This window comes from Hypomesus transpacificus, chromosome 6, assembly GCF_021917145.1.
Source record: "Hypomesus transpacificus isolate Combined female chromosome 6, fHypTra1, whole genome shotgun sequence".
NCBI lineage: Eukaryota > Metazoa > Chordata > Actinopteri > Osmeriformes > Osmeridae > Hypomesus > Hypomesus transpacificus.
In genome coordinates, this window is record NC_061065.1 from 5,503,079 (window position 1) to 5,531,004 (window position 27,926).

Genomic DNA, 27,926 nt, shown 5'->3' on the forward strand with positions numbered 1-27,926 from the left:
TCCAGGGGAAGGGGGCATATTATCCATAGTAAGAACTGTCCGGTCTGACTCGTCCTGAAGCAGAGAAGAGTTATGTTCCCAGCATCACCTTATCTCCCAAGTTGACACTTTTACTCCCATGAGCTGACTAGCTCATTGTGCTCACACCAGTCCCTGAGCGTCACAAACTCGCCTCCCAAGTCAGTTTGCCTGACATCTGCATTCTTGTCCACACACCAAAGTTACATTTCAATGTTTCTTATCTGTTACTTTATTAAATCAATTGATCACATTCAATATTTGTATCTTAGTTATTAGCATTACAAAACATGTGTGTTTACATATTCATATTAGATATTGATTGGTATAGCAGCATTGATCAGCAGTATAATGCTATCATTTCCTCACAATGTTCACCTCAAAAATGCCCATATTTGGGTTAGCCGGATGCTATCTAGATGCTTCCAAGCATTGGACTATAATGAGACACTAATAAATCCAGTCGTCCAGTCTCTGCTAGATGGAAATGCAGTCTCGAGCACTATGTATTTGTGCTAAACGGCGGTTAGAATTTAAATAAATAAACCGTTTGGAAAGGGAGTCAATAAATTATTTTGATTTCTGTAAGCATATAGTTGACGAGAAAATGAACAAAAAGTGAGATTAATAATTTACGAAAACTATTACAAACGAGCGAAATAAATATGAGCAATGTCGCCAAATGGAACACCAACCGTGAACTCTGCATGAAAAGGAACATTTAATCTAGCAAGCTACTGTAACTGGTAAGAGTTAGTTTAGCTACTGGAGCTAGCTACAGTACTAGTAGTTAGTTAACGCTAGGTGGTGTAACCGATCGCCGTTTAGTACTCGCTCTTCTTGGTGCTGAATCTACTCTAGCCGAGTTTTCTCGCTAGCTAGCAAATATATAATAGCTAGCTAACCTAGTCTAACTACAGTAGCGTAGTGCTACGTTTACAGTACAGTACTGTTAAACTGCCTAGGTTATACATACTGTACAGTAGCTTAGCTAATTACTGTTAGCGTAAGTAGCCTACCACGGTCATATGCATATTTGCCAGATTAGTAGACAACCTAAACTAACAGTGTTAGCTAAGTGTTTATTACTAATATTACTGTATTAGCTAAAATCAATAAACTACTGGGTATTCAGGTAACAATGAATAATCCAGAAAGCACAGCTGACTCCAGCCGTATGGCGGACACCATTGAGGAAGGTGAATTTCGAGGAGCAGTTGGTCGAAGGGCAAGCAAGTTCCGTCGCTCCGGCAGCAACGTTCAGGCTGTGCAGGAGACAATGAAGGAGAAGCAGGTCACTACTGTCTAGATGTCATTCATTGGCTCGCCAGTGCTTTATCAACACATTTGGTGAGAAGATCCAGAAATTCACTGACTGCCTGCTCTTTTAGGCCAGGTACAAGGAAGCGAGAGAGATTAGGAGGAAACAAATTACCGTTGGGCACAAGTACATCTTTGAGGTTCTGTCTGACAGGCTTTCCCTTGAGCTATCTGCAGTGGAGGACTTTATGTTGGACGCTCCGTCTGTGAGTTGTCACTTAATGTCAAGCTTTTGAGACTTATGCTGCAACATCAGCTCCCATCCTTTATCCACATTATATATTGTATTTTAACGAAGTCGGGGTTCGAAAACTGACGTTGATTTCTCGACAGTTTGCCAAATTTGATGAGTTCTTTGCCAAAGGTGGACGTAAGACTATTGCATTTGTGTACCAGGAGACTGAAGTCCCAGGAATAGGTAAATTAATCATCATTCACTGTCATGACTTTTAACTTGATTAATGTCACACATTGCCCAAAAGTTACCTCTTTATCATCTACCTAAATTGACTGCTGAGTTACATTTCAGAATGTGGACGCACTTTCCCTGGAACTGCAAAAGGAGCCAAGCTAATGAGACTGTTTGTAGCAAATTTGTCCGAAGTATGTCTTAAAGGGTTGTGCCTTTTCTTTGTGCGAACTAAAGTGGACACGCCCGTCAACCCCAAGAGCATACATGAGGTGAGATTCTGTTAAAGGTACATTTCTCATTGAAGTAGCAGTTTGTATTAAGTATGTGAGAGATGTGGAAAAGACAACCAGAAAAGTCATAATCCTTTGCTTTACAGGAGGTATTCTTTTCAATGCTTGATGCCACTGATGGCCTTCTAAAAGGCACCATGAATCTGTACTCAAAGATTTTATTGCCAGCTGTCAATGCAACAGAAAACTGGGGAGCATTAAATCAGTCTAAACATGGAGAAAAAGTTAAAGATAACTTCAAAGACACCATCACCCGCTATGTTAGTTTCCTCGATGGTAAGAGAGAAGTCTATACTGTCATCATAAGCCTATTTACAGTATTGTCATTAGGTTAGATTCGTATACTTACAGTGGATATGTTATGTAAACGTATGTCGTCTGCTATTACTGCTATGATACACTTTAGGAATCCAAGTAAGCATGGAAGGCACTGTTGAGCTGAAGCCAGCTGAAGGTGTAGACTTCTCCAGGCTGGTGTCCTTCGAAGACATTAAGACAGCAGCTGCAGATAATGACATGGTGCATCAACTGGAAGGAGTGTTGATGATGTGGTACAAACAGATTGAACAGGTACATATTGTAGTGTGTCGTATGCTTGCATTGATATATTTTAAACACACTTCTACACAAAAGCCTTATATATTCTATGACTGTGTTGTACCTTGTAAGACAGCCTTTTCTGTGATCCCCAGGTCCTCACAGAAAGTGACCAGATGAGGAAAGAGGCGGATGCTTCCGGACCGCTGACTGAGTTAGAGCACTGGAAGAGGATGTCAGCCAAGTTCAACTCAATCATCGAGCATATCAAGGGCCCGGAGTGCAAGGCAGTGGTGAACGTGCTCAATATCAACCGCTCCAAAATGCTGAAGGTGACTGCTGTAAAGCCATTGTTAAGCGATATAATGTATGTCTAAGATAACAATAAAACAGCTTTTATTGGCAAATCTTTCTTCAATAATGCAGACATGGAAGGAGTTGGATGTCAGGATAACAAACTGTGCAAACGAGGCCAAAGATAACGTGAAATTCCTGTATACCCTGGAAAAAGTCTGCCAACCTCTCTACAACTGTGATCCGGTATACTTTAAGATGAATGCTGGTTGTACACGAATTGGAGCATTGATTTGTTAGTGTGTAATGCGTGCATGTGCTTTTTCAGGTCACCATGGCCAAGAGCATCCCGAACCTCATCAATGCCATTCGAATGATTCACAGTGTTTCACAATATTACAATACATCCGAGAGAATGACTTCACTCTTCATCAAAGTATGTTTTCCTGTGAGGCTTTTGACAACTTGGGACCTGAGTTTGAATTAATGAGAAGTGTTTATCAAATGTGGATGTAAAATGTGCCAGGTTACAAATCAGATGGTGACAGCATGCAGAGCCTATATTACTGACAACGGGTCCTGTCGAGTGTGGGACCAGGACACACAGGACATCATTAAGAAGATACAGGTGACTGTTTGAACATGGTCATCACACAACAGTAAAGCAGAACATCAAAATCATCCAGTGCTTTCAACTGATATTCTGTCTTTTCACTCGTGTTTCTAGGACTGTATCAGCTTGTATCGGGAGTATCAGTCCTGCTTCCACCAGACGAGGAAACAGACCATGGGGAGGCCTGGGGAAAAGCCTTTCGAAGTGTCGGAGATGTACATATTTGGCAAGTTTGAAGGGTTTTGCAAAAGACTGGAAAAGGTGTGTATCGCTCTTGTGCTATCTTTCAGAATTGCAAATTCCATCACCCTATTTTGATCCTGAGAGTCTTTTACTCACTTCTTCTTTGTCTAGATAACCCGAATGATTACAGCAGTGAAGACATTCTCTGTTCTTGGAGTATCAACCATCGAAGGGATCGATACCCTGGCTGGGAAGTTCCAGAACATGTACTTAACCATGAAGAAGAAGCAGTACGATATCTTGGCTCCGAGGAAAGCAGAGTTTGAAGTGGACTTTGCTGAATTCATGACTCAGATGAACAACCTTGAGGTTGGTTTTTCAGATACTACTCATTAAAATATGTTTTGAATTGGTGTGTGACTTAAATTGAAAGCTTATTACTGATCATGATTTACATTCTCTCCATCAGAACCAGCTACAGATTTTCATGAATTCCTGTTTCTCCAAAATCCTTTCTTCTCAGCAAGCCCTTGGTCTCCTTCAGAGGTGTGGATCACCAGCTGCAACCATTTAAAATGTTTAATAAGATTTAAGTGGCTCATTAATGAACGGTCTGTCCAACGCTCTGTGATTTCAGGCAAATTAATAGTTTTAATATCCACAGATTTCAGAAGTTGAACATGCCCTGTTTACAAGCAGAAACCTCCAACACAGTGGGCCTTATCTTTCAGCACTATGTCTCAGAGCTGGAGTATGTGAAGAAGGTCTGTCAACTAACAGTTTGCAATTCAAGTTTCAGAGTTGCATGTGTCTAACCTCTGTATAACTGTGGATGTAAAACATAGTGTCTTTGGCCCCTTTAGCTCTACCAGACACACAGAGAGGACCCTCCTTTAGCCAGGAACATGCCTCCAGTAGCTGGTAGGATTGTTTGGGTCAAACAGCTGTACAGGAGAATAGAGGAACCCATAGACTACATACAGGTAGGACTATGAGCCTAATCATCTTTCAAACCTTAACATGTATGATCACAAATTCACTCTGTAGGTTAGCTTAAGGTGTAATCATGTTATCCATAGAAAAACTCAAACATCCTGTCTACTGCGGAGGGAAAGGAGGTGGTTAAGATGTTTAACCGCACTGCAGCAGTGTTTGTCGAGTTTGAGCTGCTTTACTACAGAGCCTGGATTAGGGAGGTCACACAACTCCAATATGGTAAGTCATCTGTGAAGAAATATATTTTAGACTTACTCCAACCAATTATTATGTGTGGTCGATCTCTGCAAGCCACACTACTATTATCTGACATATATATTGTTATTATTATTATTATAGACCCCCTAACTTGCACTACATCCTACTCCTACTACATCCACTACTATCCTTTTATTTTTTACATCCTTTTGGGAAAAAAATATCATTAGAAGTCACTCTGAAAAGTCTCTATATCACGTGATGACATCATGTTTTGTGTAAACCTTTAGATCAGAGCTTCCCAAACCAGTGTACTGCTAGGGTAATACAGGTGGCCCGCCAAACCAATGAAAACTAAATTATTAATAAATAGGAAAATATTAATATATACTGTTAGTACATCATTAAAAAAATTCGCACTCATTTTGAAATGACATTTTGCCTTTAATTCATTATGACCGAAACACCAATAGTTACGCTTGGCACGTTGACAAAAGACCAATTGATTTCCAACTTGCATATGCCCACTTCAATTCTCTAGGCACACATTATTTCCTCATATTGCGTAAACCAAGTCAACAACTTCCGGTAGCTGGCAGTTATGCAAGTTATCTTGCACAAAATGCTGGTTTTTACAAGGAATTCGGGTTGTCTTCCCAAAATGACAATAAACTGTATGTACATAGGATTCTATGTTGCTGCCCTTCAACCAAGAGGGAAAAGTTGAATACATTTTTTAAATTTCATATAGCAGCAACCTTTTACTTTCTTACATTACAGCTCTACAAGCTACGTTGTTAGTTCGCCACCCAAGCACTGGAAAACTACTTGTTAACTTTGATCCTAACATCACTGAGATCATCCGAGAGACCAAGTGTATGCTGAAGATGGGCCTGGAGGTTCCTGATCAGGCCTTGAGAATGGTCAAGACGGAGCGTACCATCAAGTCCAACCGCCTCCGCTTAGAGGTCACATGACTCACATTATTACATGTTCAGGAATAGTACGCAGAGACAACCGTCCAATATATTTGACTTCTTTCCTTCTAGACTATTCTTGCCCATTATGAGGAAACCTGTGAAAAGATACCTGCTTTCTTCTACAATATGATGGCATCCAAAATAAAAAATGTGAGATTGTACACATTTTTTAATGTGAAGCTGTTGAAACATAATATTATAACCCTCTCATTTGACTGTAGTTCTAGTAATGCTGCTTGCTCATGACTTCTGTTTATATTTGGTTTAGGTGGAGTGCGTGCTACGTCATGGTTTGGTTCTGTTAAACTGGTCATCTCTCATCCTAGACAACTTCTTCAAAAATGTTGATGTTGCTATGGCAGATCTGACCCAGGTGCTCCAAAAGGTAAAAATAAACATGGGTGAGAGAAATGTTGGAATGTCAAATAAACCCTATGTCAGATGGTTCTTCAGTAGAGCATGTGCCCTGGCCTGTTTGTGACTAGGTGCGTGACATCTGTGACATGCACGTTGATGCTGCCCTTCAAGACATCTCAGAGACTGTTCTGGTGGATCTCCCAGAGGACAGATCCTCTTCGCTGAAGGACCTGGTCAGCATCAATGAGGTAGGATATCACATCACACAAGGGTTTACTGGTTTACCACGTCAACAAAGTCAATGGAGTGTCAGAAAATGTTTGTGTCCATGTTTTTTAGAATAAGTCTGCAGAGTGGGCCAATACTTTAGATCGCAGAAGCGTACAAGTTGAGGAGGCAGTGAAGGAGCTTATTTGGACGTTCAAACTGATCTACGAGTCCAAGAAAAACAAAAAAACTGGAGAGGAGCCCGTTGTTACAGGTACTTTTTAAAAATAGTAAAAAGAAGCCAAAAGTATTAATTGCACAACATTCCATGTTACATTTGTGTTTATGTTGACCTCTCCAAATTCTGCATTACAGAAAAGAAACGTGTTGCATTCTCAGAGGAAGTTGAGGCATCGGCTGACGAGGATGGATTGAATTCAGACTCCCAGGAAGCTGACAAAGATGATGACTTTGAAAAGGCATGTCCTGAAGCAAAGTACAGGGAATGTTGACAGAAGAGGTTGGATCAATAACTCCTTTTGTAATTTCAGGAGTGCAAAGAGATGTACACATGCTTCAGCTCCAAGCTACTGGATGCATTGGTCAAAGCAACAAGATTGTCTCTGGACACTTTGAAGAGAAGGATTTTTGTTACAACGTAAATATGAATGCTACTCTTATTGAGTAGTCTTTATATCAGGTAAATGTTTACTTAACCTTAGTACTATGAAGTACTCATATTTGTTTGAACATCCGTTAGGCTGTCTTCAAGAAAAGGCAGATTCACCTCAAAGTCAGATGAGCTGGTCAATTTCATCCAGTCTGAAGTTCACCTTGCCATTCCTAATGTGGTAATGTCATTTTCCAACACAAACTTTTTTTAAGGGGACGAAGGTTTTAGGTATACTGGCTTCTATCACTTTCTTAGAATCTTATTGGATCTGGTTCCAGGTTATGGTGCCCAGTCTGGATGACATCCAGCAGGCCATCATCCGGCTGGTGCACCTGATCCTGGAGGTCAGTCGAGGAGTAGCACGCTGGGGGCAGGAACGCTATGTTGATGACAAGCCATCTGCCAAATGTGAGGCCGCTCAAAGCTCAGAATGCAAACCACACATTCCACCTGCACAGAACAATGCTACCTTAAGGAGCACAGATCCAGGAACTGCTATCAGGAGATTTGTTTGGCACTGAAAACATATTTTGTATCTTTGTGGGCGTAGCCAAGTTGAAGAACTTCTACCAGAGTGTGGCTGAGCACAAAGACGTGTGCAAGCTGGTGGCTCTTCTGACGTCATCGGTCAACTCTCTGAGGAAACCAGCAAGTGATGTCCTGAAGCTGTTCCTCCCGTTTAAGGTGATCTGGGCAGAGGACAGACAAGCCAAAGTCAAGGTGGGTCGCAGGGGCTTACTTATAGACACTGGTTATTTCAGAGACGTTGCTGTAGTGTCTGTTCTTCCATCATGTGGTTCTTATAACTCATACAATTCTTAATTCTGGTAACTGAATAGGAATTTATGGACAGTGGCCCATACCTGACTCAGATCAAGTCTGAGATTCTGCACTATTTGTCCTTTGAACAAGAGATTGAGGATATCAAAGGGACAATTATTCTGGGATGCATTGAATTGTCAACAGGTAGGCCCACTGTGTTTGTTGCCCACTAGTGTTGTAGCTGTTGATTTCTATCAAATGTAATGAACATCAAATCATTTCATTTTGATTCCCTTGTAGCTCCGCTAAAGATGTCCCTGACAGTGGAGGCGAAGGCCTGGAAGAAGCTGCTGTGCAGATACCTGAACGAGGAATACAAGACCAAGATGATGGAGATCTCAACGTTCACTACAGAGCACCTCAAAAAGCTCTCCAGACCCATTGCTGACCTGGAGGATGTCCGCTTCGCCATGGAGGCTCTGGCCCACATCAGGGACTCTGAGATCAAGATAGACATGACTTTGGGCCCCATCGAGGTATGAGCATAACCTGTACATGGATATCATGGTGCTCCCAGATGGACATGCTGTCACATGGTCTGTACATGTCTCTCTTCTCAGGAGGCATATGGCATCCTGAACAGATTTGAAGTGGAGGTGACTAAAGAGGAGGCAGAAGGGGTGGACACCCTCAGATACTCCTTCATTAAACTGCAGTCCAAGGCGGTCAGTTGAGTATAGGACCCTTGGTGTGCTGTACACATATGACTGGGATATCAATTAATTAAACATCTGCTCTCCAGAGATCAGTGCAAGATGAGCTAGTTCGTGTTCAACCCAAGTTCAAGCAAAACATGTTGGAATCAGTCATTGTCTTCCAAAAGGATGTTACGTCATTTTCAGACCAGTATGAAAAGGTAAAGAGGGAGTTTCAAAATCATATTTCCATAATAAACTATAACATATGTCATTTAGGGAGATGGGTACAGTGGTACATGAATATTTAACTGCAGATCGAGATTGCAAGTCCCAAGTCCCCTACTGTAAGTCACTTTAGATCAGTGTCTGCTTACATGTAAATGAGTCATTACCCCTTGTAGGAAGGTCCAATGGTACCAGGGATTGCTCCTAAAGAGGCCAGTGCGAGGCTTCAGATCTCTCAGGTAGAGCCTGTCGAGGCCCATAGTCATGTTCTATAGGTCATTGAGCAGACCTTATCAGCGGGGTCACTGTTTGGTTGTTTCTCCCCAGGCCAGATTTGATGATCTGTACAGGAAGTTTATCACATATTCCTCAGGAGAGCAGCTGTTTGGGCTGCCAGTCACAGATTACGAGACTCTGCAGCAAACTAAGTAAGAGGTCATACTAGTCAATATTTGGTGACTCATCCACTTACCTTGTTTGTAGCCATCTATTACCGGATGGGCTTTAAAAACAAAATGATGCTGATCTGACTTTGGTCTTGTTCACAGGAAAGAGCTGGGCCTTCTGCAGAAGCTGTATGGCCTTTATGACACAGTGATGAACAACATCAATGGGTACTACGACATCCTGTGGACAGAGGTGGACATTGAGAAGATTAATGCAGAACTGTTAGAATTTCAGAACAGGTGATGTGGCTCTGTGTTCCTGCTGTGTGCAGAAGACCTTACTGTGTTTCCCCTCCCGTTGAGATTTGAAGTCACATGCTTAACCTTTAGGTGCCGAAAGCTGCCCAAGGGTCTGAAGGACTGGAAGGCCTTCCAGGATCTAAAGAAGAGGATTGATGACTTCAGCGAGTCCTGTCCCCTGCTGGAGATGATGGCTAACAAGGCCATGAAGCAGAGGCACTGGGACCGCATCACTGGGCTGACGGGACACAAGTTTGAGGTGGATTCAGACACCTTCTCTCTGCAGAACATTATGGAAGCACCCCTGTTGAAGTACAAGGAGGACATTGAGGTGAAGAAGGTCTCACGCTGCAAAGTTTTCACGTCGCTAATACCACTTCAGTGGTTGTGTTACTCTGTCCGTAGTTCCCTCATTGAAGCACTGTTTGTGTTTCAGGATATCTGTATCTCAGCTGTGAAGGAGAAGGACATTGAAGCCAAGCTGTCTCAGGTGGTGGACGTGTGGTCCACCCTGTCTCTCAGCTTCATGAACTTCAAGGGCCGAGGAGAGCTGATGCTGCGAGGTACCGACACGGCTGAGATCGTCTCCACCATGGAGGACAGCCTGATGCTGCTGGGCTCACTGCTCAGCAACAGGTAACAACACACACTCACATACTCACTACAGAAGCAACAAGGCCACTGACTGGGATCCAAACTGTTTTCAAACTGATTTAAACAGCAGTAGTAAAAAGAGTTGGTGCCATCACACTTTTACCCAGATATAATGCCCCCTTCAAGAAGGACATCCAGAACTGGGTCTTTAAGCTCTCCACCTCCTCTGACATCATTGAGCTGTGGCTCATTGTCCAGAACTTGTGGGTCTATCTGGAGGCAGTGTTTGTTGGAGGAGACATTGCCAAACAGCTACCACAAGTACAGCATCAGTCTTTCTACATTTGTAATATATAAACAGTCACTACAGTGTTCATTAGGATAAATATGCACTCCTCTCTTGAGATATACTCTATTACGATTTCTCTTTAGGAAGCAAAGCGCTTTCAGAACATTGACAAAGCCTGGATCAAGATCATGCAGCGAGCTCATGAGATCCCCAATGTAGTGCAGTGCTGTGTGGGAGATGAGACCATGGGCCAGCTCCTGCCTTACCTCCAGGAGCAGCTGGAGCTGTGTCAGAAGTCTCTCACAGGGTCAGTCCTCACTAACACTCCCTCTTCATTCAGTACCATGGCAACTTACAAACACAGTCAATCGAACCAAACAGTGTTAAGCTGCATATGCCATCTTTTAAACCCGAATGGCGAGGCTATTCTTCCTGATAACCATAACATGCATCAACAGGTACTTGGAGAAAAAGAGGCTTCAGTTCCCCAGATTCTTCTTTGTGTCTGATCCGTCTCTTCTGGAGATCCTTGGACAAGCCAGTGATTCACACACCATTCAGGTATGAATGACCCCTTACACCCTCAATATTTATCTTTATGATAATAATAAAAAAATATATTGATAAGTGAAACATTTCAGCCTCACCTCCTCGGAGTGTTTGACAATGTCAACGAAGTTGAATTCCATGCCAAAGACTACGACAAGATAATAGCTGTTGTTTCTCAAGAGGGAGAAAAAGTGCCGGTATGTAGCATCCTTTTTAATTGACTAACATAGCAGCATCCCCAACTATCCTTAGACTGCCTGTGTATGTGTGTGTGTGTGTGTGTGTGTGTAGCTGGACCACCCTGTGATGGCCAGGGGGCCGGTGGAGCTGTGGTTGGGGGAGCTGCAGCAACAGCAGCAGTCCTCCCTGCACTCTGTCATCAAATCAGCCGACATCCAGATCAACGACACCGGCTTCCAGCTCCTCACCTTCCTCAACCAGTTCCAAGCACAGGTGGGGGGAGCGGCTCAAAGGGCCGTCCTAGTACCACTCAAACCAAGTACGGTTTGGGAGTTAAGATGGCTTGGATAGTCCATAGTAGGAGAACTGAGAGTGAGTGTCAGGATGCGTGTGCTGTGTTTGTGTGGTCAGGTGGGCCTCCTGGGGATCCAGATGCTGTGGACACGAGACTCAGAAGAAGCGCTGCGCAACGCCAAAGATGACAAGAAGATCATGCCTCTCATGAACCAGAAGTTCCTTGATCTGCTCAACATGCTCATTTCACAGACCACACATGACCTGACCAAGTTTGACCGGGTCAAGTTTGAGACTCTGGTCACCATCCATGTGCATCAGAGGGACATCTTTGACGACTTGGTGAGACACTGGAAAACCAGACAAACATTTGGAGTCATGTAGTTCTCAACTCATATTTTTGATTGATTGATTGCTCCTCAGGTAAAGATGCACGTCAGATCTACCAGTGACTTTGAGTGGCTGAAGCAGAGCAGGTTTTACTTCAAGGAGGATGTGGATCACGTCCTCGTGTCCATTACTGATGTAGACTTTGTATATCAGAACGAGTTCCTGGGCTGCACAGATCGTTTGGTCATCACCCCTCTGACTGACAGGTAAGGGGAGCAGGCGATGGGAGAGGTAGATGAGCGTTCTGTGAAGCAGGCTGAAGACGCTGCACCTGTGTGCTCCATGCTGGCCAGGTGCTACATCACGCTGTCCCAGGCTCTGGGCATGAGCATGGGGGGGGCCCCAGCAGGCCCTGCAGGGACGGGCAAGACGGAGACCACCAAGGACATGGGCCGCTGTCTGGGGAAGTACGTGGTGGTCTTCAACTGCTCCGACCAGATGGACTTCAGAGGACTGGGCAGGATTTATAAAGGTTGATAACCAACTATGCTCCAGTGTAATGCAGATGGATTTGAGAGGTCTTTATTGTCCAGTTGTTCTTTACTTTGAAGAAACCGTGCCTGTGGGTTAGTCATTTATTCTCTTGAGCTTTAGTCCCTCCCAGCCTGTTTCAGTTATGTTGGATTGATACACTAGTCCATACAAGTAATTACAAAAAAACTACTCAAAATGATGTAGAGCTCTTATATATTATAATATATATAAATATATTGAAAAGGTATTGACTTTAACTTCAGGGTTCCTGCCTCCACTCTGAATAGGAATGCTGTGGGTTTCCTTTCAGGGCTTGCCCAGTCAGGGTCATGGGGTTGCTTTGATGAGTTCAACAGGATCGACCTGCCTGTGCTGTCCGTAGCTGCTCAGCAGATATACGTCGTCTTGTCATCCCGCAAGGAGCAAAAACGGAACTTCATCTTCACTGATGGGGACCTTGTGGACCTCAACCCAGAGTTTGGCCTCTTCATTACCATGGTGAGAGGGAGACCACAGGACGGATGCTACAAACAGCTGTGTAACACAGACAACACTCTTTAAGGGACCAACTAACCTCCCTTGTTTAGAACCCTGGCTACGCTGGTCGCCAGGAGCTTCCTGAGAACCTGAAGGTCCAGTTCAGGACTGTGTCCATGATGGTGCCTGACCGACAGGTAGGCCCCCACACCCTCTCCTTCTGGATGAACCCACTCCCTCAGCACTCTGGGTCAGCACTGTGTCCACCATCTGCCCTCAGATCATCATGAGAGTCAAACTGGCCAGCTGTGGTTTTATTGAGAACGTCGTCCTGGCTCAGAAGTTTTTTGTCCTCTACAAACTGTGTGAGGAGCAACTGACTAAACAGGTGAGCAGTTGGGCTGCTGTTGCCCTCACTAGCCTCACTGCCCTCACCACCTCACTAACCTCAGCAGAACAGCCATTCACCATCATGTTGAGACTTGTTGACTGTTGCTCGTTCTTGTGCCAGGTCCATTATGATTTTGGTCTGAGGAACATCCTGTCAGTTCTGAGAACTCTGGGTGCTAATAAAAGAGCGCGTCCGGCCGACAGCGAGTCCAGCACCGTCATGAGAGTGCTCCGGGACATGAACCTCTCCAAACTGGTAGGACAACAGGACTCCATGTCTAGTTTGGACATCCCTGCTAGGTCAAGCCCCAATAGCAGCCTGTGGGCTCTCTGTGTTCCAGGTGGACGAGGACGAGCCTCTGTTCCTGAGCCTGATCAGTGACCTGTTCCCTGGGATCCAGCTGGATGGCAGCACCTACGCTGACCTGCAGGTGGCTGTGGAGAACCAGGTGCAGCTGGCTGGCATAGTCAACCACCCACCTTGGAACCTTAAGCTTGTCCAGGTGCCTCTGACTCACCACTCACCCCTCCTTAGTATTTGATCTATTCGTAGACCTTTATAAGCTTAAGTAGTAGTATTGAAATATTTTGTATGCGTGTGCTTCCAGCTGTATGAGTCGTCACGTGTGCGCCACGGGCTGATGACACTAGGACCCAGCGGCGCAGGGAAGACCGTGGTCATCAACATCCTGATGCGTGCTATGACAGAGTGTGGGCTTCCTCACAGGGAAATGCGGATGAACCCCAAGGCCATCACTGCCCCGCAGATGTTTGGGCGTCTTGACGCAGCCACTAATGACTGGACCGACGGCATATTCTCCACTCTGTGGAGGAAGACCCTGAAAGCTAAGAAGGGTACGCCATGCACACCCATATCTTTAACTGGTTGGAGATCAGCTCCAGCTATACATAAGGACGTAGGTAATTGAGCTCTACATTGCAGCTGACCTGTGTCTTGTCTTTTCAGGGGAGTTCATTTGGATTGTGCTCGATGGCCCTGTAGATGCCATCTGGATAGAAAACCTCAACTCTGTGTTAGATGACAATAAGACTCTGACCCTGGCTAACGGGGACCGGATCGTCATGTCTCCCGTGTGTAAGCTGGTGTTTGAGGTGCACAACATGGACAATGCCTCCCCAGCCACAGTGTCCAGAGTGGGCATGGTGTTCATGAGCTCCTCTGCTCTCAGCTGGAGGCCCATCCTTCAGGTAGGGGAGCTGCTCTGGTCTAGACATGGTCTGGGAGCCAATACAGTATACGATTGTCTTCTTCTTTGTAATGCCTGTTTCCTGCCTGGTTTAATAGGGATGGGCTAACAAACGCAGCACTCAGGAGGCTGACAGCATCATGACTTTGTACGACAAGATATTTGAGGATGCTTACGTGTTTTTGAATCAAAGTCTAAAACCTAAAATGGACTTTTTGGAGTGCAATTACATCATGCAGGCATGTTTGAGACTCACATCTCAATCCCCCCCCCCCCCCCCCCCCCCCCCCCCACACACACACACACACACAGCTGGACGGCAGTACACACACCAGCTGACAATGTACAGTCCCTCGTGCCAGCCTCCTTCCTGCTGTGTGTTGTGGTAGTCGGTGAACCTGCTGGAGGGTCTGATCCCCACCAAGGAGGCTGGGGGCCTGCTGAGCCCCATGCAGCTGGAGCGCCTGTTCGTCTTCTCCCTGATGTGGAGCCTGGGGGCCCTGCTGGAGCTGGAGGACCGGGAGAAGCTAGAGGCCTTCCTCAGGACTCACAAGAGCCAAGTCAGCCTGCCCAAAACACTGGAGGGACAGACCATCTTTGAGTACATGGTTAACCCACAGGGTAACTTCTAATACCTTGACCTTTTCCATGCTCATCTTTTCACAGTAGGACATGGATACTGAGCTGCCCTGCTGGCTTGGCTCTGTTTATAAAAGAGGCTTTTCTATTTCAGGTGTATGGGACCATTGGGATAACTATGTGGTAGAGTACATCTATCCTACTGACTGTGTGCCAGACTATGCCTCCATCCTTGTGCCTAACGTGGATAACACCAGAACCAGTTTCCTGTTGGAGACGATTGCAAAACAACGCAAGGTACCCTTTGTTCTTAAGAAGTCCAGTCTACTTTGATAAGTGGTTCTTGTGAGTGTTCACTGGGGTCTGGATGGATTTGAACAGGCTGTGCTGCTCATTGGCGAACAAGGAACTGCAAAGACAGTGATGATAAAAGGCTACACAAAGAAATATGACCCTGAAACAGACCTCTCAAAGTCACTTAACTTCTCATCCGCGACTGAGCCTACCATGTTCCAGGTATGAGAGGGTTACGTGAGGCCTGGTTATCGTCCCTCTAGAGCCTCTGTTGAGTTGTGATGAGTGTTGTTGTCCATGTGTTGTCCCAGCGCACAGTGGAGAGCTACATTGAGAAGAGAATGGGCAGCACTTACGGCCCTCCAGGAGGGCGCAGGATGACCATCTTCATAGATGACATCAACATGCCTGTGGTGAACGCCTGGGGAGACCAGGTACAGGACACACTAGCATATCTGGCCTTCTAGCCGCTTAACAGGAGCAGGAATGCTGAATGGAGTATTCTAACTGACGATGTTGTACGATGCACAGATCACCAATGAGATAGTCCGTCAGATGATGGAGATGACTGGTATGTACAGTCTAGACAAACCTGGGGACTTCACCACCATAGTGGACCTGCAGATGCTGGCGGCCATGATTCACCCTGGGGGAGGGAGGAACGACATTCCCCAGAGACTAAAGAGACAGTTCTCTGTCTTCAACTGCACTCTGCCCTCCAACACATCCATCGACAAGATCTTTGGTACGTTTTCATATAACATGCATACGACCAACGTTTTTTATACTTCACAGTGATCGACAAGCTTGTCCGATTGTCCGGGACGTGAAAAAGTTCAGTTTGGGATGGTGCAAACCTATTTTTGAAAAGAAACCGCAAATATTTTTTAATTTCTTTAAAAACGTCTTTAGTTTTTCAAACCTTTTTCAAGGTTTTTAAAATGTGGAATATTTTAAAAACTTTGTAGAAAATGTTTTTTTCACCTTTTGAAACTTGGGTTTGTGGGTTGTGTGGCCCCTCACTGTGCCACAAAGAGGGTTTGGTGATTAGGGTGGATTTGAATGTGGAGTTAGGGGGCACTGGTGAGGTGAGTGTAGGGGCTGTATAAGGGGATCGGTTGGTTGAGGGGGTGGGTGCAATGCCCTGCCATTGGACGGGCCCACATGGCATCATTTTCAAATCGTTTTTGAAACTTTTTTACTACAGCCACACTAATAATTGTGTTAGCCCCACCATGAAACAAAGAAGAAAATGGTGTATTGATCTATGGTGTATGTATTCACATTGAAATTCAGACATTGATTTGAGCCCCACGACTGTATGGATTACTTAAAAAGTGTTGAAAATAATAATAATGCTTTATGTTGAGTATATTGAAGTATCTTACTGAAAAATATGATAAATTCTCCTTCCTACAGGCGTCATGGGTGGTGGGTATTTCCATGAATGCAGAGAATTCAAGCCTGAGGTTTCTGACATGGTCAAGTATCTTGTGTCTGCTGGCAGGATTCTGTGGCAGTGGACCAAGGTACTTACTTTCCATGGATCACATTTACGACCCTTTAGAAAAGATTCCGTTATTATGTACAGTTCACGGCACTAAATCTAAAATCCTTATATAACTTGTGGACTCACAGGTCAAAATGCTGCCCACACCATCCAAGTTCCACTACGTCTTTAACTTGAGAGACTTGTCTAGAATCTGGCAGGGCATGCTGAACATCAGAGCAGAGGAGTGTGAGGACATCCACACGCTTCTGGCTCTGTTCAAGAGTGAATGCACCAGGGTGATCGCAGACAGGTACCTCAATCAGAGCATTCCTAAAGTAGCAGTTCCTACTCCTCTTAATAGTATTCCAGGTTTTCAGCTGTAGGTTTGTTTGTGTTGCAGGTTTGTGTGCTATGAGGATAAGAACTGGTTTGAGAAGGGAATCAGCAGGGTGATCCAGGAGCATGTGGACCCCAGCCTGGTGGCAGAGCTCCATGGGGATCCTTACTTTGTGGACTTCCTGAGAGAGGCACCAGAACCCACTGGGGAGGAAAACGAGGACTCCAACTTTGATGCTCCCAAGATTTACGAGCTGGTGAACACAAGTTGTTGTCAGAAATGGAAACTCACGTTCTGTCTTTAACCACTCTTTCAGCATCATAACCAAACCGTGTTCTTTCCCCTGATGTCCTCTCACAGATCCCCGGCTTTGACTTCCTTAGTGACAAGCTCATAACGTACCAGACCCAGTACAACGAAGCAGTCCGAGGAGCCAGCTTAGACCTGGTGTTCTTCACCGACGCCATGACCCACCTCATCAAGGTCTCCCCTCACCTCCAGCATCCCTGTCTGGGTCTGGTCTCAGCTCCTGCCTCACCTCCAGCACCCCTGTCTGGGTCTGGTCTCTGCTCCTGCCTCACCTCCAGCACCCCTGTCTGGGTCTGGTCTCTGCTCCTGCCTCACCTCCAGCACCCCTGTCTGGGTCTGGTCTCTGCTCCTGCCTCACCTCCAGCACCCCTGTCTGGGTCTGGTCTCTGCTCCTGCCTCACCTCCAGCACCCCTGTCTGGGTCTGGTCTCTGCTCCTGCCTCACCTCCAGCACCCCTGTCTGGGTCTGGTCTCTGCTCCTGCCTCACCTCCAGCCCCCCTGTCTGGGTCTGGTCCAATTCTATTCTTGTCTGTTGCTTTTTCCACACAGATCTCGCGCATCATCCGGACAGACTGTGGGAATGCTCTGCTGGTGGGGGTGGGAGGGTCAGGGAAGCAGAGTCTCACCCGACTGGCTTCCTTCATTGCTGGATACAGCATATTTCAAATCACTCTGACCAGGTAAAAAACATGAAATAGGACTTGGGCTGGACTTATTTGACAGTTATCTTCATTAAGGCTCATAATAGGTGGACAGTATGAACAACAGGGGCGTGTCTGTTGGGTTTGTACTTGTCTAGAACATATAATATCAGCAACCTGATGGATGACCTGAAGCTGCTGTACAGAACAGCAGGAGCTGATGGGAAAGGCATCACCTTCGTATTCACAGACAACGAAATCAAGGATGAGGCCTTCCTTGAGTACCTCAACAACGTGCTGTCATCCGGGGAGGTAAGGGCGCTCAGGACCCAGCTAACACAATACAAGAAAAAAGGCCGCTTTCAGTGTTCGTCCACTGTGGCTTGAATGCAGGTGTCCAACCTGTTTGCTCGGGATGAGCTGGATGAGATCACCCAGAACCTGATCAATGTGATGAAGAAGGAGCAGCCTCGTATACCGCCAACCTTCGACAACCTGTACGACTACTTCATCTCCCGAGCCAGGAAGAACCTGCACGTGGTGCTGTGCTTCTCTCCGGTATGACGACCATTACTACCACACTCCTGTAATATGGATGGAGAATCGCAAGATGACATGCTAAATACTACTGATAGCAAATTGCAATAGTAAATGCAATGTATTTTTGGGATGCTAAAAAATCAATCAGGCTGGTAAATCTAGGCTTTTCATCTACCGGACACCTCGGCTGCTACTCCAAGAAGTTACTTTTGGACCCTATCTCTCTCTATACCTTGCTGACTGTGACATATGATGGCATACCTTGCTGACTGTGACATGCAACACAGTGGGAACTCCTCTCCACAGTATCAGCTCATTTCCTCCCTTCTCCACCTCGGCAGGTTGGGGAGAAATTCCGCTCCCGCTCTCTGAAGTTCCCAGGGCTGATATCCGGCTGCACCATGGACTGGTTCACTCCTTGGCCTAGTGAGGCCCTGGTGGCCGTGTCCAACTACTTCCTGTCTGAGTTCCACATGGTGTGCTCTGCAGAGGTCAAGGCTGGCGTGGTCCAGACCATGGGGGTGTACCACGACAAGGTGTCCCAAGCCTGCGACAGCTACTTTGAGAGGTATGGAGGAGAAATGCATCCAACTATGCATCCTTGCACTTGTGCAATATTGTGTCTATGACGGATATTAGTTAACCTTCATCTTTGTTTTCTTTTGTTTCCTTCAGGTTCAGAAGAAGAACTCATGTCACTCCTAAATCATACTTGTCCTTCATTAATGGATACAAAACAGTTTACTCAGAGAAGCACAACTACATTGACAACCTGGCTGAGCGCATGAACATAGGTAAGGACATCCAGGAACATTACCAGTCAGGCTTCACTGAACAAGACCAGAAACTTTGTGAGGAACTTTAGAAGTAAGATCATTCTTGCTAGATGTCAGTGTTCTGAGTATATGTGGGATCGCAGGTTTGTCTAAGTTGATGGAGGCCAGTGAGTCTGTAGCACAACTGTCCAAAGACCTGGTGCTGAAGGAGAAAGAGCTGGCTGTCGCCTCAATCAAAGCAGACAAGGTAAACAGTCTGAGCTCAGGAATCACATTGAAACTCTGCCAGGACCACTCCTGAACTGCTCTCTAAACACAGGTGCTGGCAGAGGTGACAGTAAGTGCTGCGGCAGCCTCCATTGTGAAGAATGAGGTCCAGATTGTGAAAGATAGAGCCCTCAAAATTGTGGAGGGAATAGAATCGGAGAAGGCCTTCGCAGAGGTCAAACTGCAGGCTGCTAAACCAGCTCTAGCAGAGGCAGAGGCTGCTTTGAATGTGAGTCTGTCATCGCACTCAGGATCCTTCAAGTGCACACACACACACACACTGGTCACTAAACCGTAGCAAAACATCATTCTTAGAACCTGTTCATATTGTGACACGCGTGTTCCCCATCTCCACAGACCATCAAGGCTGCTGACATTGCCACTGTGAGGAAGTTGGCCAAACCGCCCCATCTAATCATGAGGATTATGGACTGTGGCCTCCTGCTGTTCCAGAAGAAGTTGGACACCATAACTATGGACCCAGAGAGGCCTTGTCACAGGCCCTCATGGACAGAGGCCCTCAAGGCAAGACAGTCACAGCACTCCCCCCTCGTTAGTTACCTCCTGTTGACCCTGTTTGCATACCACGCTGCTTCCTCAGGTTGATTTTCTGTGTGTGTGATTCAGCTTATGGGTGCCAGTGGCTTCATGGCCTCCCTCCAGCAGTTCCCCAAGGACAACATCAACGAGGAGATGGTGGAACTTCTGCAGCCCTACTTCCGCATGGAGGACTACACGTTTGAAAATGCCAAGAAAGTGTGCGGTAATGTAGCCGGCCTGCTGTCCTGGACCAAGGCTATGGGCACCTTCTTTGGCATCAACAAGGAAGTGCTTCCACTCAAGGTGAAGGGCCTACCGGCTCCTCCTCAGTATAGAATAAGAAGATGACATGCCTTGGTGATATTATAAAGGTTCAGTGAAACCCAGTTTGTTTGTGTGCGACCAGGCTAACCTGATCATCCAGGAGGGCAGGCTGACGTTAGCCAATGGTGAGCTGACCCTGGCTCAGTCTCAGCTGGATGAAAAGCAGGCCGAGCTGGACTTGGTGCAGGCCAAGTTTGACGCTGCCATGAAAGAAAAACAGGTGAGGTTTCCTTTGCTGAAGGAAGTGATGTTAAGTGCTGTGCGTGCTACTCGGCAGCTTGTGCTTTTCAGGACTTGCTGGACGATGCTGAATTGTGCAGGAAAAAGATGCAGAAAGCCTCCACTCTTATTGATGGGCTGAGTGGAGAGAAAGTTCGCTGGACTCAGCAGAGCAAAGAGTTTAAATCCCAGATCAACAGGCAGGTCACAGATAAACAGCATTTCACAAAGAGAAATGTAATATGGCTTAAAAGTCCATTAAAAAAAAATATATATATTTTGGAACATGACACCTTTCTAAGGAAATGCCTTTAAATAGCGCATGTAACCATTTTACAGAATAACGTTGATATTGCAGTCGACATTATATAATAGTTTTCTCTAAATACAGGATGTTTTGTCATGCGACATGGTTCTCTCCTCTGAGAGTTGTCCACATTGTGGCCTGACTTGTGGTCTCTGCTCAGACTTGTGGGGGATGTCCTCCAGCTAACCGGCTTCCTGTCCTACTGTGGACCCTTCAACCAGAACTTCCGCAACATGCTCTTAAAGGACATCTGGGAATCAGAGCTCCGCAAGCGGCAGATCCCTTTTTCAGAAAACCTCAATGTCATCGTCATGCTGGTGGACCCTCCCACTGTAAGAGCAAGCACAAGTGCTACCTGTTTGATTTACTGTGCTGCTCCCTGGGATTTCACCCAACCATAGCTTGTCATGGTACATCAACATACTCAAGTACTTGTTGTTGTCAGATAAGCGAATGGAACCTGCAAGGATTGCCTGGAGATGATTTATCGGTGCAGAATGGCATCATAGTCACCAAAGCTACCAGATTCCCCCTGCTCATTGACCCTCAGACCCAGGGCAAGGCTTGGATCAAGCAGAAAGAAAAAGCCAACAGTCTGCAGGCAAGCCTCTTGTGTTCCACCCAGCTGGGACATTAGTTTGCTAACTGAACACAACACACAAAGTGATTGAGTGTCCTCAGTCAGTCATGAACGGTGTGTGTGTGTTGCCAGGTCACATCCCTGAACCACAAGATGTTCCGTAACCACCTGGAGGACAGCTTGTCTCTGGGCCGGCCCCTGCTCATAGAAGACATCCGCGAGGAGCTGGACCCTGCTCTGGACAACGTGCTGGAGAAGAATTTCATCAAGTCTGGCTCCACCTTCAAGGTAAACACTCTTCACATAGCTTGTCTTGTTGTGGAAACAAGGATACTGTTCCAGCCAGTTGTGGTTGGTTTTAGGTGAAAGTGGGAGACAAAGAGACGGATGTGATGACTGGCTTCCGGCTGTACATCACCACCAAGCTTCCTAACCCTGCATACACCCCAGAGGTCAGCGCCAAGACCTCCATCATCGACTTCACCGTCACCATGAAGGGTCTGGAGAACCAGCTGCTGGGCAGGGTCATCCTCACCGAGAAATACGTCAGTCTCATCTCTTAGCAACACTGTCACACCCTCCAAGAAGACCAGCCTGGTGCCAGCCTCATGTATGTGTCCATGTTAAAGGAGCTGGAGGCAGAGAGAGTGAAACTGATGGAGGACGTCACAGCCAATAAGAGGAAGATGAAGGAGCTGGAGGACAACCTGCTGTATAAGCTCAGCTCTACCAAGGGTGGGAACTGGCCTATTTAAACACGTGGTTCTGGTCCTTTTCTACTGTATTGAATGGGGCCAGTTAGCTAGTGAGAGACAGGAACGGCAGGGTGGAGAGAGGGGAAGACATGCAGTGATGGGCCCAGGCTGGAACAGAAGCTGATCCTCTGTGGTCAGGTCTTAGCCTGCTTGGCACACTCACCCTGAGCCACCAGGATCACACTGATGAACACAGACCATTTTCTATTGTAGCTCTGAAACACTGGAATAACCTAGTGTCAGTGTTGAATGATGTACCCGTGTGTGTGTGTGTGTGTGCACCTGAAGGCTCCCTGGTTGACGATGAGTCTATGATTGGGATCCTGAGCGTGACCAAGCTAACGGCGGCGGAGGTGAGTGAGAAGCTGCACGTGGCAGCAGAGACGGAGGTGAAGATCACCCTGGCTTCAGAGGAGTACCGCCCCGCCGCCTCCAGAGGCAGCACCCTCTACTTCCTCATCACAGAGATGAGCATGGTCAACGTCATGTACCAGACCTCCCTGGCTCAGTTCCTCAAGATCTTTGATCTGTCCATGGCCAAGTACGACACTCACCCAGCTAGTCAGCAGCTCTGTTTGTTCTGTCAGTCAAATACTTCCCTATTCTCTCCTTTTTTAAATCCCTTTTTGGATGTGTTTTGTTGGGTGTTCAGGTCAGAGAAATCTCCCCTGACTCAGAAGCGCATTGGCAACATCATTGAATACCTGACCTACCAGGTGTTCAAGTACTCAGTCCGAGGCCTGTATGAACCCCACCAGTTCATCTTCACGCTCCTGCTGGCTCTCAAGATCGACTTACAAAAAGGCAACGTCAAGCACAACGAGTTCCAAATCCTCATTAAAGGTACAATCCAAATGATATAAACGGTACGAAATATTATAAGAAAACCAGTGTTTCTGCAATACAGGAAATATACTTTACTTTCTTTTGTGTTTTCAGGGGGGGCTGCCTTAAATCTGAAGTCTTCTCCCGCCAAGCCGTTCCGCTGGATCCTAGATCTGACCTGGCTGAACTTGGTGGAACTCAGCAAACTACCCCAGTTCACTGAAATCATGAACCAGGTCTGTAAAAAACAAAAATCCAAATGAGGTTTCACTGTGTCATCCTAATAAGCTCCTTTGAGGACACATGGCATCCTTGTCACCATATTGATTCAACAGGTTTCTCGCAATGAGAAGTGTTGGAAGATGTGGTTTGACATGGACTCCCCAGAGGAAGGCGTGATCCCCGACGGATACAACGACTCTCTGGACATCTTCCACAAGCTGCTGCTGATCAGGTGACCTTCCACTAGCTGCTGCTGATCACGTGACCTTCCACCAGCAAGTGGACAGTGCTCCATGTCAACTCAGTCATCTTACAGATCAGGTTCTCTCTCCACAGATCCTGGTGCCCGGACCGCACCATCTCCCAGGCCAGGAAGTACGTAGGAGACTCGATGGGCATGAGGTTTGCTGATCCTGTCCTCCTGAACCTGGAGCACACCTGGGAGGAGAGTGACACACGCACCCCTCTCATCTGCTTCCTGTCCATGGGCTCAGATCCCACCAACCAGATCGATGCTCTGGCCAAGAAGCTCCGACTGGGTGAGCCCTGCTCCCTTTACCTCCTCCCATTCTGTCCCATGCAGGAGCACATGTTCAGCTGTGTGACCTCCTGCCTGTGTGTGGTTCAGAGTGTAGAGCTATATCCATGGGACAAGGGCAGGAGGTGCATGCCAGGAAGCTCATCCACATGTCAATAGCACAGGTAAGAGCCCCCAGCCACCCTCTGTCTGCAGGCACACAGCTAGAAGCAGCTCATGTTGACATGTTTCTGTCCTGTACACAGGGTGGTTGGGTCCTACTTCAGAATTGCCATTTGGGTCTGGAGTTCATGGACGAGCTGCTTGAGACCATCACTGTGACGGAGACCATAAACGAAAGCTTCAGAGTGTGGATCACCACCGAGCCCCACGAACGCTTCTCCATCACGCTGCTACAGGTTAGTCCCAGAAGCTCCTCCATCACGCTGCTACAGGTTAGTCCCAGAAGCTCCTCCATCACGCTGCTACAGGTTAGTCCCAGAAGCTCCTCCATCCTGATGCTACAGGTTAGTCCCAGAAGCTCCTCCATCCTGATGCTACAGGTTAGTCCCAGAAGCTCCTCCATCCTGATGCGGCTGTGCTTCTGTCAGATCTGCTGACCCTCTCTGCTTGTTTCCAGTCGTCCATCAAGTTCACCAACGATCCGCCGCAGGGTGTGCGAGCTGGCCTGAAGCGCACGTTTGCTGGGATCTCTCAGGATCAGCTGGACATCAGCAGCCTGCGCATGTGGAAGCCCATGCTGTACAACGTGGCCTTCCTGCACACCGTCGTACAGGTGCTGCTCCCCCACAGGTCATGTGATCAGCACCCACACCTGCTGGGAATGGGTCCCACAGGTCATGTGATCAGCACCCACACCTGCTGGGAATGGGTCCCACAGGTCATGTGATCAGCACCCACACCTGCTGGGAATGGGTCCCACAGGTCATGTGATCAGCACCCACACCTGCTGGGAATGGGTCCCACAGGTCATGTGATCAGCACCCACACCTGCTGGGAATGGGTCCCACAGGTCATGTGATCAGCACCCACACCTGCTGGGAATGGGTCCCACAGGTCATGTGATCAGCACCCACACCTGCTGGGAATGGGTCCCACAGGTCATGTGATCAGCACCCACACCTGCTGGGAATGGGTCCCACAGGTCATGTGATCAGCACCCACACCTGCTGGGAATGGGTCCCACAGGTCATGTGATCAGCACCCACACCTGCTGGGAATGGGTCCCACAGGTCATGTGATCAGCACCCACACCTGCTGGGAATGGGTCCCACAGGTCATGTGATCAGCACCCACACCTGCTGGGAATGGGTCCCACAGGTCATGTGATCAGCACCCACACCTGCTGGGAATGGGTCCCACAGGTCATGTGATCAGCACCCACACCTGCTGGGAATGGGTCCCACAGGTCATGTGATCTAGCCTTCATTCACCCTTTCAGGAACGGAGGAAGTTTGGGCCGCTGGGGTGGAACATTCCATACGAGTTCAACTCTGCTGACTTCACTGCCAGTGTCCAGTTTGTTCAGAACCACTTAGACGAATGCACCGCCAAGAAGGTGCGTGTTCTAAATAGGTTCTGAGGCAGTTGTTTTCCCTCACTGGTCCCCACATTAATGTGACAAGTCCTCTCATGCAGGGTGTGTCGTGGGTGACAGTGCGTTACATGCTAGGAGAGGTGCAGTATGGAGGAAGGGTTACTGACGACTATGACAAACGACTGCTCAATTGCTTCTCGCGGGTAATGTCATCGACCTGATGCGATTGTATAAATTCCTGAATTGGGTCTATGATGTGCAGTAGGTGGAACCCTCAGGTAATGCTTACAGGTTTCCACTGGGTGAAAACTGTTTCCCACAGGTGTGGTTCCATGACAAGATCTTTGAGCCAACGTTCTGCTTCTACTCCGGGTATAAAGTCCCGGTGTGTAAGACCGTAGAGCAATACATGGAGTACATCCAGACCCTGCCTGCAGCAGACTCCCCCCAGGTGTTCGGCCTGCACCCCAATGCTGACATCACGTGAGGCCCAGGACACTTCCAGCCATGGTCCTTAACGTGGTGTGTAGCTGGTATAGTGACCGGGCTCTGTGGGTGTGTGTCAGGTACCAGACCAACACCTCGGCCAACGTGCTGGAGACCATCACCAACATCCAGCCCAAGGAGAGCGGAGGAGGAGCCGGGGAGACCAGAGAGTCCATCGTGTACAGGCTGGCCGATGAGATGCTGCAGAAGCTTCCTCCTAACTACGTCCCTCACGAGGTCTGATAACCACGCCTCCACCGCACATGCTCAGAGATAACCACGCCTCCACTGCACATGCTCAGAGATATCCACGCCTCCACCGCACATGCTCAGAGATAACCACGCCTCCACTGTCTCCACGGTCCAACCACAAGGTGTCCGTTCACCATGCTCTGTGTGTTGTGTTGTTGTTGTGTGGTGCAGGTGAAAGCCAGACTGTTGAAGATGGGAGCCCTGAGCTCCATGAACATCTTCCTCAAGCAGGAGGTAGACCGGATGCAGAGGATCATTGGCGCGGTGCGCACCAGCCTGGTCGACCTCAAGCTCGCCATCGAAGGCACCATCATCATGAGTGAGGTCAGCAGCAAGATTTTCGGCCTTTATCATAGAACTGATGAGTAGATTTAAGTGATTATTGTGACCTTGAGTGTTTTTTTTCATTTCAGAACCTCCGTGATGCTCTGGACAACATGTTTGACGCCCGTGTTCCTAACCTGTGGAAGAAAATCTCCTGGGAATCCTCCACAATTGGTTTCTGGTTCACTGAGCTGCTGGAGAGGAACTCCCAGTTCTACAGCTGGGTGTTCGAGGGAAGACCCAAAACCTTCTGGATGACTGGCTTCTTCAACCCACAGGGTGGGTGACTGAACCTCTCAGTTTACATTTACATTTAGTCATTTAGTTCTACATGTTACATTTCCAGGGGTTGTTATCAACGGACTCAGATCAAAATGCCACAGACACACATGGATATGACCAACCAGAGCAATGAAACATTATCTTGGTTGTTTATGAAAAAGCCTCTACATCTGTCCCCTGTTCAGTCACCGTCTGAAAGCCTGTATCAGATTAAGGGTTGGGATTGGCAGGGCTCTCCATGCCGGAGGGGAATCTGTTTCCAGGGTAGGTGTCCAGACCAATCTGACAGATCAAATAAACATGAGCAGACAGATTGGTCTGGATCCCAGGCGATGGGTAGCATGGAATTGTATTGACTTAACATAATGCCATCGGTTATCATAGCATGTGCTTTGCTCTATAATATCAGTTTTATTTCAATCCATTTAATTAAAGTAATGTCACAGTAAAGGTAATGGACCAGACTTCATGCGAATCCATTTTTTTCCTTTCTTTGATATCAGGGTTCTTGACGGCTATGAGGCAGGAGGTGACCAGGGCCCATAAGGGCTGGGCTCTGGACACAGTCACCCTGCACAATGAGGTGCTGAAGCAGAGCAGAGAGGAAATCACCGCCGCGCCCGCTGTACGCTCACTGTCTTAACCAGCTAATACAGGAACAAACAATGCTGCTTCTAATCTGTCTTCTTGTAACCCTCTGTTGTTTAGTCTCTAGATATAAAACACACATGGGTGCCTGTGCTTATCTTCATCAGTGTTCAGCTTTTAGCTTGAACACAGGTGGTGCTGTGGGTGCTGATCACATGACCTGTGGGAAGTGTTCAGCTTTTAGCTTGAACACTGGACAGGCACCATAACAAACGGATTGGATATCATGGAAGTGCTAGATGTTGTGGCCCTGTGCTCCTCAGGAGGGGGTGTTTGTGTACGGCTTGTACCTGGACGGGGCAGGCTGGGACAGGAGAAACAGCCGTCTGATCGAGTCCACACCAAAGGTCCTGTTCACCCCGCTGCCAGTCATCCACATGTTTGCCATCAACTCCACGGCCCCCAAGGACCCTAAGCTGTACATCTGCCCCGTCTACAAGAAGCCCCGACGCACAGACCTGACCTACATCACAGGGGTGGTGATAAAGACAGTCCAGTCACCAGACCACTGGATCCTGCGCGGGGTGGCCTTGCTTTGTGACATCAAATGATGGGACA

The 27,926-nt window shown here is 47.2% G+C and overlaps 1 protein-coding gene across 1 annotated transcript; it reads left to right on the forward strand.

Annotated features, from left to right (window-relative positions):
• The first annotated feature begins 1,159 nt into the window (after window positions 1-1,159).
• LOC124469033 (dynein axonemal heavy chain 8-like) lies at window positions 1,160-27,926 on the forward strand. Its single transcript, XM_047022116.1, has 92 exons — window positions 1,160-1,312; window positions 1,410-1,544; window positions 1,672-1,756; window positions 1,868-2,019; window positions 2,127-2,316; window positions 2,447-2,610; window positions 2,733-2,909; window positions 3,004-3,117; window positions 3,200-3,307; window positions 3,398-3,499; window positions 3,599-3,745; window positions 3,839-4,036; window positions 4,137-4,213; window positions 4,332-4,431; window positions 4,531-4,650; window positions 4,747-4,882; window positions 5,642-5,829; window positions 5,911-5,991; window positions 6,110-6,226; window positions 6,327-6,446; window positions 6,538-6,672; window positions 6,786-6,884; window positions 6,957-7,063; window positions 7,166-7,256; window positions 7,357-7,486; window positions 7,629-7,798; window positions 7,918-8,044; window positions 8,141-8,376; window positions 8,461-8,565; window positions 8,643-8,756; window positions 8,940-9,002; window positions 9,091-9,191; window positions 9,312-9,449; window positions 9,540-9,780; window positions 9,886-10,085; window positions 10,211-10,364; window positions 10,476-10,639; window positions 10,791-10,893; window positions 10,974-11,078; window positions 11,173-11,334; window positions 11,473-11,697; window positions 11,779-11,951; window positions 12,039-12,217; window positions 12,530-12,717; window positions 12,807-12,893; window positions 12,977-13,084; window positions 13,208-13,342; window positions 13,428-13,589; window positions 13,695-13,941; window positions 14,054-14,295; window positions 14,393-14,533; window positions 14,684-14,915; window positions 15,028-15,170; window positions 15,255-15,389; window positions 15,479-15,601; window positions 15,699-15,912; window positions 16,587-16,696; window positions 16,806-16,969; window positions 17,060-17,252; window positions 17,357-17,479; window positions 17,855-17,985; window positions 18,105-18,258; window positions 18,340-18,504; window positions 18,828-19,054; window positions 19,162-19,280; window positions 19,406-19,509; window positions 19,582-19,758; window positions 19,887-20,054; window positions 20,157-20,372; window positions 20,476-20,613; window positions 20,685-20,812; window positions 21,080-21,251; window positions 21,365-21,520; window positions 21,632-21,787; window positions 21,862-22,044; window positions 22,129-22,234; window positions 22,543-22,795; window positions 22,907-23,097; window positions 23,194-23,315; window positions 23,415-23,533; window positions 23,638-23,840; window positions 23,930-24,003; window positions 24,085-24,237; window positions 24,459-24,614; window positions 25,281-25,397; window positions 25,478-25,579; window positions 25,699-25,859; window positions 25,943-26,099; window positions 26,286-26,438; window positions 26,528-26,717; window positions 27,224-27,345; window positions 27,632-27,926. Exons 1-92 carry the CDS (start codon window positions 1,160-1,162, stop codon window positions 27,917-27,919), a joined length of 13,794 nt encoding a protein of 4,597 aa, XP_046878072.1. The 3' UTR covers window positions 27,920-27,926.